This window comes from Coregonus lavaretus (genome assembly GCF_964263955.1).
Source record: "Coregonus lavaretus genome assembly, chromosome: 11".
In the NCBI taxonomy this organism is placed as follows: Eukaryota; Metazoa; Chordata; class Actinopteri; order Salmoniformes; family Salmonidae; genus Coregonus; species Coregonus lavaretus.
This window is the reverse complement of record NC_139998.1, coordinates 48,038,469-48,052,216: the sequence shown is the minus strand read 5'-3', so window position 1 is coordinate 48,052,216 and position 13,748 is coordinate 48,038,469. Positions and strand designations below refer to the sequence as shown.

At 43.4% G+C, this 13,748-nt stretch overlaps 2 protein-coding genes across 3 annotated transcripts; one reads left to right on the top strand and one right to left on the bottom strand.

Moving 5' to 3' along the window:
- Positions 1–13,518, bottom strand: trmt13 (tRNA methyltransferase 13 homolog). 2 transcript variants are annotated; one of them, XR_014613954.1, is made up of 12 exons: positions 13,354–13,518; positions 10,953–11,002; positions 10,785–10,851; positions 7,237–7,299; positions 6,932–7,001; positions 6,725–6,831; positions 6,468–6,635; positions 6,271–6,343; positions 5,826–5,900; positions 5,221–5,644; positions 4,469–5,075; positions 1–173 (listed from the first exon to the last, which is right to left on the bottom strand). XR_014613954.1 is itself a non-coding variant. In XM_084171999.1 (11 exons), exons 1-11 carry the CDS (start codon positions 13,486–13,488, stop codon positions 4,901–4,903), a joined length of 1,407 nt encoding a protein of 468 aa, XP_084028125.1. In that variant the 5' UTR covers positions 13,489–13,518; the 3' UTR covers positions 4,044–4,900. The 2 variants fall into 2 exon arrangements, 1 of the variants encoding a protein (XP_084028125.1); XM_084171999.1 differs by lacking the exon at positions 1–173 and having other exon boundaries at positions 4,044–5,075.
- Positions 161–4,463, top strand: lrrc39 (leucine rich repeat containing 39; the record flags this gene model as incomplete). Its single annotated transcript, XM_084172000.1, has 8 exons — positions 161–1,154; positions 1,288–1,393; positions 1,533–1,689; positions 1,910–2,046; positions 2,636–2,781; positions 3,401–3,553; positions 3,800–3,975; positions 4,390–4,463. Exons 1-8 carry the CDS (start codon positions 1,033–1,035, stop codon positions 4,461–4,463), a joined length of 1,071 nt encoding a protein of 356 aa, XP_084028126.1. The 5' UTR covers positions 161–1,032.
- Positions 13,519–13,748: the final 230 nt, after the last annotated feature.

Here is a 13,748-nt window from a genome sequence, read left to right as displayed (position 1 = left end):
GGCGTTTTTACAGTCTTTTATTTCCAACAATAAAAAAACATATATTCTCGAATAAAATCACCAGCGGGCCAAATTCGCCCTGTGGGCCGCCAGTTGGGGAACCCTACACTAGGCCCTCCATGGAATGAGTTCTACTCCCCTGATCTATAGGAACTGAAAAGTTGTCACCATACCTGAAAGTAAAGCATGGGAGAGAAGTACAGGTTAATGCTGAAAATTCCCAGTATTTTTTTATGGCGAGGGAGCAAATAAAATCACCAGCGGGCCAGAGTAGGATGAAGATTGAAGGTTTTCCACCACAAACTATTTCACTCTATTCTTCCTACCGTCTTCTGAAGGTATGTGTTGTCAGGGGAGACAGAAGTCCATGTGCCAAGTTTAGCATGTGACCACCACTATTTTTAGTGTTCTACCAGACTAAAATTAGACCTCCTCTAGGGTCACGTTTCATCAAGGAACACCACTGACAGACAAGGAACGAGGTCTATTGCTACTCTGTTACAAGATTTACAAAGCAAAGAAGCTATTTCGTCAACACAATGGAATACATTGAAGAGATTTCAGAGGAAGTTATCACATGGGTTTTCTTGATGCACATTATTCCAATCTAGAAGGTACTATTTATTTTGGCAGTGTTTGCCCGGCAACAGGACTACTACAGCTGTGCTCCAATAGGTTTTGAACTCACACATTAATTGTGTTAGTGCTTCCTCAAACGTTACAGTCTATTTGGGGTGACAGATGTATTTCATCCTTTTTGTCAATTTTATGTGAAAGAGTGCAGTTTGGCTTGATATGGAAGAATAATGAAGATCCAAATTAAAAATAGGCTACATAACCTTATGTTATCAATCATCATTATGAGTGAGTTTCCTTCTGCAGTGAAAAAATCGGAGCAGAGAATTTCCTGCATCTGTCCTTGTCTAGCCCTGTCCGTCTAATTAAGGGAAGCAGTGATCAACCAGACTCCAGTCCTGTTTTGAGTTGAGACTATTTTGGGAGCTGTGTTTGAACCGTTTGTGTAGGGTCACCATGACCGGGGTGGCAGTGTGCAGTGGCTCCGTCAGCTCTATCAAGTCCCTTTGGGAGACTAGAATTAAGAAAACGAAACAAGATCTTCAGAAGCAACAAGAACAAAGGGCCGGTGTAGGTAGGTGAGTGATATTTATCCTTGATCATTTTTTTGAATATTTAATACCCATGGGTAAGCCAATTGGCTTCATTGAAAATGAATGAGCCCAAACCTTGGACCTGTCTATGACTTATTGCTGTACTTCTCTGCCAAAGGGTGAGACATAACTGGGAAGATCGGATTATCTTGGCCAAACTGAAAGAGAAGGTGGTGACAGAGGAAGGACGTGTCATTTTAAGGATAGAGAAAGAGGAATGGAAGGTACCTTCCACTCTATGCCGTATGATTGTGTCAAAAAACACTTGCTGTTCTATTTTGATAACAAACTCCACTTTTGGGGATAATTAACAAGCATAGCACCAGATAACCTTTTTTTATGTCTACTACTCTTTTTTGACAGACTTTGCCTCGAGCCTTGGTTCACTTTCCTCAGCTCATGGAGTGGCAGCTTCACAGGGTTGGACTACAAACAATCCCACGCTTCATTTCCAGCTTTGAGAATCTGCTTGTTCTTGACCTGTCCCGAAATGCCATCACAGAGATCCCAAAGGAGATTGGTCAGTAAACCAGTTACTTGTAACATCCCCTCAATTCATGTATCACAGGCACTGCCCACTGGGCACACACTGGTTGAATCAACGTTGTTTCCACGTCATTTCATTAAAAGTATGTTGAACCAACATGGAATAGACGTTGAATTGACGTCTGTGCCCAGTGGGTGATGACGTGTGCTTCATGTCAGAATGCATGGCCTATCGTGTAGCTCTCCCTCTCTAGGTAAACTGACCAGACTAAGGGAGCTGCTGGTGAGCTACAATAGAGTGCAAAGTGTTCCAGAGGAGCTGGGCTGTTGTGAGAACCTGGAGAAACTGGAGCTGGCGATGAACAGGGACCTTGATGAGCTGCCTTCAGAGGTACCCAACATGGCATGAGTGTTGGTTTAATGTTAAAGGGAAACTAAACCATTTTTCAACTTCATATTCATCTTCATCATCTCCAGCACCACCCCACCATCAACATGTGTGAAAATTGCTTTTCTATGTTTTGTAGTAAAAAAAGATAAATTATTCTAAGTGTTTCCAATTACATCATTGTGCATCGTGTGATTTTTGACCAATTGAGAGTAGGCATTGCCTACTAATTGGTTGATGATGTCATTGGAAACGCTTATCTTTCTCAATCTTTTTTTACTACAAAACATAAAAACACGCAATTTTCACATATGTTGACGTTGGGGTGGTGCTGGACATTTTCCTTTAACAGAACCTTCCAGGTAATAATAAATAATAATAATAATAAGCCATTTAGCAGACGCTTTTATCCAAAGCGACTTACAGTCATGCGTGCATACATTTTTGTGTATGGGTGGTCCCGGGGATCGAACCCACTACCTTGGCGTTACAAGCGCCGTGCTCTACCAGCTGAGCTACAGAGGACCACAGGTACATGATGATTTATGTGCGTGTCCCTCACTGTGCTAATTTCCCGTTCTGTTGTCCTCAGATAAGCAACCTGAAGAAGCTTTGCCACTTGGATCTCTCCATGAACCAGTTCACAGAGATCCCAGAGAGTGTGGTGAGTCTGCCAGCCCTGGAATGGCTGGATATGGGTGGAAATCGGCTGCAGAGCTTACCACATGACATTCACAGGTAGGCTGCAGAGCTTACCACATGACATTCACAGGTAGGCTGCAGCGCTTACCCCATGACATTCACAGGTAGGCTGCAGCGCTTACCACATGACATTCACATGTAGGCTGCAGCACTTACCACGTGACATTCACAGGTAGGCTGCAGCGCTTACCACATGACATTCACAGGTAGGCTGCAGCGCTTACCACGTGACATTCACAGGTAGGCTGCAGCGCTTACCACATGACATTCACAGGTAGGCTGCAGCGCTTACCACGTGACATTCACAGGTAGGCTGCAGCGCTTACCACGTGACATTCACAGGTAGGCTGCAGCGCTTACCACGTGACATTCACAGGTAGGCTGCAGCGCTTACCACATGACATTCACAGGTAGGCTGCAGCGCTTACCCCATGACATTCACAGGTAGGCTGCAGCGCTTACCACGTGACATTCACAGGTAGGCTGCAGCGCTTACCACGTGACATTCACAGGTAGGCTGCAGCGCTTACCACATGACATTCACAGGTAGGCTTACACACATCTACCATAACCATATATCCATCCACAGCATATTGATAGAAATACATGAGAAATAAAAAGACAAACTACATACATATGCGCTTGCTATGTCCAGAATGGAGAAGCTGCATACTATGTGGCTGCAGAGGAACGAACTGGAGTTCCTGCCTGACAACATCTGTTACATGCGAAGCCTGGACACGCTGGTGCTTAGCAACAATAAGCTACATGACATTCCCTCAATGATGGAGGACATGAACAATCTCAGGTGAGTGCCATGTCTAGAGGTGGGAGCTAGGGGTTGTTTTGGGGATGGGTGGACTGTAGACTAACAAATGTATTGGCCCACATTGGCAACGATTAACCTAATAAAAGCGGGTAAACAAATACGTAAGCAATTAATCATAAATTGTATTTAAAAAAGGTTTATATTCAAACTAGCAAAAGATTCCCAACAATGTATTTTATATCGAAACAAATGTATCTTCATTCATCATGTTCGCTATACTTGCAGGTTTGTGAATTTCCGAGACAACCCTCTAACATATGAAGTGGAACTGCCTGCTGACCCAAAGAAATCTGAGGAGGACGAGGATGACAGAGAGATGTTTGGCCGAGATTTCATGCGCGTCTACTGCCAGGAGGCACGGAAAAGAGTTAACGCCATGCTAAATATGCATCGTGTAAATCGTATGTACCAACAAATATGTACTTGAACTGTATGGTGATCTGTTGACTAATAGCAGGGTAAGCTGACATCTTATTGAAAAGTTTATTCCAGTTTGATGCACGCAGAATAATAAAGTAGGCAAACAAGGTAATGTTACCACCCACAGTCCAAGAGGTGAGAGAAAAGTCCTCAACTCATCCAGCTAATGTTATGTACTGTATCAAAGCTAACGGTGCTATCTAGTGCTGTTTGACTCGCTAGCTAGCTTCCAAGACACATTGTCATTTGCTGACTACTATGAATATTTGAGGGGGATATTACTAATTGTTCCTGGAACAAATCGTGCCAAGAGGTTTTGGCATTTTTTTAGATGTTTTTTCTTCCCCTACTGGAGTTGCTCTTTAATGACACTGCCCTTTTGAAATGTCTTTCAGCACCGGAGTCATACTACACCTCAGAACTAAATGTGACCCTTGAAGCTGTGGCAGAGTCTGCACCGTCACTGTGACCTACATGTTGGCCTCTCTGTCGGTTCCTGTCCTCTGTCTGTTGTCGACAGCGTCTCATCCTCCGTGTGGTGATGGCCTAGTCTTGTCAAGCATGTCCTTTTGAGCATTTCTTTCTCTTTTTGGGAAATGTATCTTGTCCAACATTGGGGTCAAATCCACTTAATTTCCAGGATTTTTTCAAAATAATTTACAAAAATTAATAGACTTTAAATGGAATTGACTCCAACCATAGTCTTGTCTGCTATGTCCTGAGCCTTTTGCCTTGTGTTAAGTGTTTTCTTCTGTTGCCAGTGTAATGTTTTCTGTAACCGCAAACAGGTTTCTTACCTTTTGGGCTTAAAAAAAAGGAAAAGTATCAAGATAAATAGCACTGCTTAAAATAGAGAGGTGTGCTGTCCATGCACAGCACAGGTTGCACTGTCATTGGAATTTCTTTTCACCGTGAGGCGGGAAGTGCAGTTAGCAACACGTTTTCTAGAGAAACGTCTGTGCTGGTGTAGTAGAGTAAGCGGGAGTCAAATCCCTTCTGCTGCAGGAAGTGAACCCTGCCCTGGTCAATCAGCAGCTTGCACAGGCGTCCTATGTGTTCACGGTCCTCAGCATTCAACACTCTAATAGTACAGGGGAAAAAATTATGAATCAATTAAGGTTTATGACGGACACAATAATGTGACGACAGGTCTTCACAGTCTATGTTACAGTGACTAAGCGACATGGATGCAATTTATGTCTCTAAAGGTCAACCCCAATACTCACCCTTTCAAGCTGTCTAGTTCAGCCTCTTCTGTCGCCTCGTGCTCCTCTTCCTCAAACGTTTGGTCAGTTTGACCTTGTGGTGGGGAGGTCTGTCTGGCTTGTCGCAAGCCACAGGTTGCCCAACTTGACATGCGCAGGAAGGCAGCGAACTCAGAGGCACCTAGTCCTCTCTCCTTGAAGAACTCCTTGCCTACATAATGCCTCCAGTCACAGCGGTGGTGGCAGCACAAGGCGATGGCCACCCCACCCACCCTCAGCTCCCTGCCGGCAGCAGTCTCCCCTGCTGCCCTGGGAATGGGCTCTAGCTCCGTTCCTGTAGACTCTCCAGGCTGCTGCTGGAGCTTTGAGCGCTTGCTGGGCGGCTGACCTTCGATCCCATGGGGCGCAGTCTCCGAGCTGCCCAGTAGGCATTGAAGAGCAAGGTCTATTTAGAGCGGTGGAGGTTAGTGAGCAAGGAGTGAATCAAAGATGCATTAATCAATTACTATTCTATTTGGAACCACTTCTATGCTGCCTTTCAAAATTCAACACCATTCAAGATTCAAGAACAAGATCTTTCCCCCCAGGTGAGCCCTAGTACTCAGAGATGTAGTGCCTGGTCTTACCAGTTGCTGCGCCACACAAGTGTTTGCCCACTCCAACCACTGGAAGTCCCTTTTCTTGGAGGAGAGGAACTTTACCTAAAAGGCAAATAACAGGAAAAGGTTTCAGAAAAGCTCAACTCATCGTGCCTGCTAATGCTTTGTTCAATTCTTAAATCAACTCTGCACTTAGCTGTAAAAATCTTTCTAATCTTCATAATATATAAGTGTGCTTCCCAGGCTATTTGTCATTGCCCACTTATGTTTGAAGGGTGATCTCATCGCGTTGATTTTTAGAGGGCGTGACATCTCTTTCACTGTGTTGAAAAGTACAATCCACTTCACCTCCAGAAAACACTTACAGGGTATGGTGCCTATATGTGATGACGTCTTATATGATAACTGATTGACTGTTTTATATGAATAAATATTATTGAAATGAAATTTGGCATTTAATTTAGTTACTTACGCAAATCAAGGTGCTGAATATCCACTTGTAGTCTTTCAAATTTTGTATCAGCATTTTGGTGTTTGCCATCTACCTGAATTAGATAATGAATTGGGGGGACAATTACCTAACAGTGAAGATGTGTACACAGCCAAATAAATCACTTTATGTATAAATGGTTTGAAAGATAAAACATAGCCTAACAGGTGGTGTCATACTTTAAAACGAGTGCTTGATCTTTCCACAAGCAGGAAATGGATGTCGTCATAGGCTTTCAGAGCGACATGGATCCAGTGGGAAAGCTTGCCTTTCCCTGCACCAAACTCAACAAAACACCGGTTAGGTCCAAGCAGGTGCAAATCCTCCATGTTTCCTAAAAGGGACGCCTTTTAAAACAGGCAAATCATAAATTTATTTATATCGAAAGATAATGAATATAACTAAATTCAAATCATGCGAGTTCAAATTAAAGTACCTGTTGCTTCAGGTGTTTGAACGCAGAGTCCCCATTCTTTGGATCATTCAAAGCTTCATGAAGAGCAGGGTGAGATTGTATTCTTTCTTCATGTTTGCATTTGAACCCTGCAGAAGCATTGGGGGCTCATACATTAAAAACACCACGTTGGATTAATCATGTTAAGCATGTCAATGAATGCAATGAATGATGTTAGGTATTGCTTACCTTTGACGCCAGTCTTCAGTTTTTCTATGAGCAGGTCCAACTCTGCTTTACTGCGATCCGATAAGGGTACCTTAATAAAAGTTAATCATGTAAGTATGGCCTTAATCATGGTGTGTCTCTATTGTAGGTAATGTCAGCATCTTTCTAAGGTTCTGCTCATTAGACATACACCCAGTTTCTAGTAAATAATGTTGCAGAGGGTCTTCCACTTTAGTGACTCTGAATGGTAAAATCAGCTAAGCTTCCAACACTAGCAAAATGTTGAGAATTCACTTTCACGTCAATGTGTATGCGTCTGACATTACCTCATCGTTGGGGGTGTCCTCATCAATGGCTGGTCCAGCATTAATATCTTGCACATAGAACACCTACATTTGCATAGGAGAAAGAAAGGTTAATACATGTAGGCTGATAGTAGCAGGGACATATAGGCCTATGTATTTTGAGATAGCTGGGTACATTGAGGGACAAAAGTATTTGATCCCCTGCTGATTTTGTACGTTTGCCCAATGACAAAGAAATGATCAGTCTATAATTTTAAATGGTAGGTTTATTTGAACAGTGAGAGACAGAATAACAACAAGAAAATCCAGAAAAACGCATGTCAAAAATGTTATAAATTTATTTGCATTTTAATGAGGGAAATAAATATTTGACCCCTCTGCAAAACATGACTTAGTACTTGGTGGCAAAACCCTTGTTGGCAATCACAGAGGTCAGATGTTTCTTGTAGTTGGCCACCAGGTTTGCACACATCTCAGGAGGGATTTTGTCCCATTCCTCTTTGCAGATCTTCTCCAAGTCATTAAGGTTTCGAGGCTGACGTTTGGCAACTCGAACCTTCAGCTCCCTCCACAGATTTTCTATGGGATTAAGGTCTGGAGACTGGCTAGGCCGCTCCAGGACCTTAATGTGCTTCTTCTTGAGCCACTCCTTTGTTGCCTTGGCCGTGTGTTTTGGGTCGTCATGCTGTAATACCCATCCACGACCCATTTTCAATGCCCTGGCTGAGGGAAGGAGGATCTCACCCAAGATTTGAGGGTACATGGCGCCGTCCATCGTCCCTTTGATGCGGTGAAGTTGTCCTGTCCCCTTAGCAGAAAAACACCCCCAAAGCATAATGTTTCCACCTTCATGTTTGACGGTGGGGATGGTGTTCTTGGGGTCATAGGCAGCATTCCTCCTCCTCCAAACACGGCGAGTTGAGTTGATGCCAAAGAGCTCAATTTTGGTCTCATCTGACCACAACACTTTCACCCAGTTCTCCTCTGAATCATTCAGATGTTCATTGGCAAACTTCAGACGGGCGTGTATATGTGCTTTCTTGAGCAGGGGGACCTTACAGGCGCTGCAGGATTTCAGTCCTTCACGGCGTAGTGTGTTACCAATTGTTTTCTTGGTGACTATGGTCCCAGCTGCCTTGAGATCATTGACAAGATCCTCCTGTGTAGTTATGGGCTGATTCCGCACCGTTCTCATGATCATTGCAACTCCACGAGGTGAGATCTTGCATGGAGCCCCAGGCTGAGGGAGATTGACAGTTATTTTGTGTTTCTTCCATTTGCGAATAATCGCACCAACTGTTGTCACCTTCTCACCAAGCTGCTTGGCGATGGTCTTGTAGCCCATTCCAGCCTTGTGTAGGTATACAATCTTGTCCCTACATTTACATTTACATTACATTTACGTCATTTAGCAGACGCTCTTATCCAGAGCGACTTACATCTTATTTTTTATACCCCCATGGGAATCGAACCCACAACCCTGGCGTTGCAAACACCATGCTCTACCAACTGAGCTACATCCCTGCCGGCCATTCCCTCCCCTACCCTAGACGACGCTGGGCCAATTGTGCGCCGCCCCATTGGTCTCCCGGTCACAGCCGGCTACGACAGAGCCTGGATTCGAACCAGGATCTCTAGTGGCACAGCTAGCACTGCGATGCAGTGCCTTAGACCACTGCGCCACTCGGGAGGTCCCTGACATCATTGGAGAGCTCTTTGGTCTTGGCCATGGTGGAGAGTTTGGAATCTGATTGATTGATTGCTTCTGTGGACAGGTGTCTTTTATACAGGTAACAAGCTGAGATTAGGAGCACTCCCTTTAAGAGTGTGCTCCTAATCTCAGCTCGTTACCTGTATAAAAGACACCTGGGAGCCAGAAATCTTTCTGATTGAGAGGGGGTCAAATACTTATTTCCCTCATTAAAATGCAAATCAATTTATAACATTTTTTACGTGCGTTTTTCTGGATATTTTTGTTGTTATTCTGTCTCTCACTGTTCAAATAAACATACCATTCAAATTATAGACTGATCATTTCTTTGTCAGTGGGCAAACGTATAAAATCAGCAGGGGATCAAATACTTTTTCCCCTCACTGTATAAATTCTCGTAATTACACTGAAGAAAAAATAAACGCAACATGCCATTTTTTTACTGAGTTACAGTTCATATAAGGGACTCAATCAATTGAAATAAATTAAATATGCCCTAATCTAGGGATTTCATATGACTGGGAATACAGATACGCATCTTTCGGTCACAGATACCTTAATAACAAAGGTAGGGCCGTGGATCAGAAAACCGGTCAGTATCTGGTGTGACCAACATTTGCCTCATGCAGCGCGACACATCTTCTTCGCATAGAGTTGATCAGGCTGTTGATTGTGGCCTGTGGAATGTTGTCCCACTCCTCTTCAATGGCTGTGTGAAGTTGCTGGATATTGGCAGGAACTGGAACACGCTGTCGTACACGTCGATCCAGAGCATCCCAAACATGCTCAATGGGTGACATGTCTGGTGAGTATGCAGGCCATGGAAGAACTGGGACATTTTCAGCTTCCAAGAATTGTGTACAGATTCTTGCGACATGGGGCCGTGCATTATCATGCTGAAACATGAGGTGATGGTGGCAGATGAATGGCACGACAATGAGCCTCAGGATCTTGTCACGGTATCTGTGCATTCAAATTGCCATCAATCAAATGCAATTGTGTTCGTTGTCCGTAGCTTATGTCTGCCCATACCATAACCCCACCGCCACCATGGGGCACTCTGTTTACAACATTGACATTAGCAAACTGCTCTCCCACATGACGCCATACACGCTGTCTGCCATCTGCCCGGTACAGTTGAAACCAAGATTCATCCATGAAGAACACTTCTCGAGCGTGCCAGTGGCCATCGAAGGTGAGCATTTGCCCACTGATGTCGGTTACGACGTCGAACTCGAGTCAGGTCAAGACCCTGGTGAGGACGACGAGCACGCAGATGAGCTTCCCTGAGACGGTTTCTGACAGTTTGTGCAGAAATTAATCTCAGACGATCCCGCAGGTGAAGAAGCCGGATGTGGAGGTCCTGGGCTGGTGTGGTTACACGTGGTCTATGGTTGTGAGGCCGGTTGGACGTACTGCCAAATTCTCTAAAACAACGTTGGAGGCAGCTTATGGTAGAGAAATAAACAAATTATCTGGCAACAGCTCTGGAGGACATTCCTGCAGTCAGCATGCCAACTGCACTCTCCCTCAAAACATGAGACATCTGTGACATTGTGTTGTGTGACAAAACTACACATTTTAGAGTGGCCTTTTGTCCCCAGCACAAGGTGCACCTGTGTAATGATCATGCCGTTTAATCAGCTACTTCATATGCCACACCTGTCAGGTGGATGCATTATCTTGGCAAAGAAGAAATGTTCACTAACAGGGATGTAAACAAATTTGTGCACAAAATCTGAGAGAAATAAGCTTTTTGTGCGTTTGGAAAATCTCTGGGATCTTTTATTTCAGCTCATGAAACATGGGACCAACACTTTACATGTTGTGTCCATATTTTTGTGTATATACAACTTACAGGTTTGGGTTTCTCTCTGGAGTTGCACTTCTTCAGATGTTTTGCTAAAAGGTCTTCGAATACAGTGCTACAAAGACAGAAGAAATCATAGATTTAGAGGTTCTCCTCAAATTGTACCATTCACCTTATTAAAACTCTGTATTTTGTCTCTGCCAAGTGCAAACTCACTGTTTTGGATCCAGAGGACATGGTATTCTTTTTTTCTCACAGTCCTTTTCCTAAACAAAGCACACCCGAGAAGTTGCAATATGAAACTTAGTGAGGGTTATATAACTAGGTTTACATCCAAATGGCGACAGATTTTCATGTGAACATTCTAAAATCAGCATAAAACCATGAGATGTTTCCATTTCAGGCTCTGCGTGATGACGTAATGCACATAAAAATACATTTTGCGGTTAAATGTCCATGTACCGAATAATAAATACAAGTTAAATGGGTTTCCATCGCATTTTCAACTCTACTGATGGTTTTCTCACAAAAAAATGTTGTGTTATATAGCGAGTGTGCCCTCTCTGGTATTAGCATGTGCGCTCTAGCCAAAAGCGTGCAGATACAGTACAGCGCGCTGTTGGCTACAGCCCAGGTTTAGCCTACATGATGAGATTATTATGGACAAAATAGCAAGATTATTTTTATTTATCAAACGGAAGCCAAGCATCGATGATTATGTCACCAGAATAAGACCCTCGATATTTATTGGAAAGGAGCATCAAGCTCATCACCTTGCACTGTCACCACCCTGTGAAGTTCATCATAATGTATTTCATCTGTAACCTAATAAACTGCATGCTTTCCTGAGGAGTCGTAGTGGGAGGACCACACAACATGTCATCACGTGACTCCAAGTTTACTTCGATATGTTATTATATCAATATTTGCGAATAAAAGCGTTTCCTCCGACAATTCTCGCATAATTCATTTTACCAACACAAAAAGATCCCCCTTATTTAGCGTATTGTTTTGTCGACATTCGGAAAGTTTACTGAAAAATGTTATATTTCCATCAGGCCGGTCATATTTATTTTTTTTGCAGACATGTACTTTACTCGCATAAAAAGGTTGGATGGAAGCCTGGTTACTGTTCCCATCTCATGAGTTAGCTGCTCCTCGTATTGTAAACATCAACCTCCACAGTAGCTGACTAAACTCCACGGAGAATGAAGTGTCTGATCAACATCAAAGGAGTGGAGCAGAGCCCAGGCTTCAGCTACGACTACATCGATTCGCCCAAGGTCAAAACTTAAAAAAACATGAAACGTTTAACTTGTACCTATGTTTGTCCTCTGTAGTTGCGTGCCTTTCTTTGTTTGCTGAAATACATAATTTTGTAATAAACGTTAATCAAATACAACCAGACTGTTTGTTCATTGCCGTTTCTCTAAAACGGCAAATCAGCGCACATGCTCATGTGCCAATTGAATGTCAACAAGGAAACAGTCGTGGTAGTATTTGATTAACGTTTATTGAAAAGGTACGGATTTCTGAAAATAAAGAAAGCCAAGGAACCACAGAGGACAAACATAGGTACGAGGTAAGTGTTTCATTTTTTTAGTATTGACCTTGGGCGAATCCAGGGGGGAACGACTGCTCCCTCGCATTGAGGATTTCACGTTCAAGGCCGACCGCGGTACTGCAGGCATTGTTTCCTCCAAACCGGATTCCCCCATTTTAGTGAATTGGGAAATGGCGATCTTCGTCGGCAATATTCGTGGATATATAAAATTAGAACACAATCATGTTACCAATAATTGCTTCTATTTCACCAGATGTATTTGAACCGATTACTTTAACATCATATACAGACGATGTTATAAGGATAATTTTGTTGCTAATGGCAGCCTGCAGTACCTTGGTCGGCCTTCAACTTGAGATACTCCATGAGAGGTGGCAGCACTAAGCTAGCCTGCAACATCATTTACATTACATTTACGTCATTTAGCAGACGCTCTTATCCAGAACGACTTACAGTTAGTGCATACATTATTTATTTTTTATACTGGCCCCCCGTGGGAATCGAACCATCACTTCCTAGAGTTGCTCAAACTGTACATGCAACGTTTCCAAAAACTCCTCCATGTTGTAAGACGGTGACATGCTGAAATGACACTTCCTGATCATCAAATGTGCCACTGAGCATTCTCATAGGAAACAATGGGGTGATGGCTTTATCCATATTTTTTTTGTCTATTGCCTGGTTCACGTGAAAGTCTAAACTAGGAAACTTCTGATTTGCTAATTGTTTGTAGTTATACACGTGCTGCGTTCATTCAGTTAGCAAGTCGAACATTTGAGGTTCCGACTAGCACGTGAACGCGGCATATACTTCCTCCATATTTTGTTAGTTTATTGCCGAATCGATGTAGTCCAAGATTAATTCCACGAAGCCTGGTCTCTGCACCACTCCGTTGGTAGAGTTCATCTGAAACTCCATTCACTGTGGAGTTTAGTCAGCTATCTTCAGTTGCCATAACAGTAACTTAGCCTACAACAACCCTCCACGGTCAGGGGGAAGTTTATGGGGCTAGCCCTGGCTGGGAATGCTTTGGTAGTGTCCTGCTCTACTTACCGCGTTAGCATGTTCCCCACAATATGCTTTTCCACTTCCAACTATCATTTTGCAGTATCGGTTTTTCTTTTCCACGTAAAAGGCACATCTTCCAGGCAGAGGTGCAGATACGCCGTCCGCGGTGGGGAGCTCCATGTTTCCAACTTCGTATCGTTACTGCGTCATCAAACTACATACCATAGAATGGGGAGGCGTTCCAGGTGGCCTACATTTCACGAGGCTGCAACTCTAGGACTGAGTATGTTTTACACATTTATATCCAGTAGTTGCTGTGGCTTGTAGGTAATTTGGTGTTGTAGTAGTTTGACTGTAAGACCGACCAACAAGTGAAACAGCACTTTATGCTGCTCCATCACTCAATTGCAATCTAGACGGTCTGGAACGCGCACATTCTT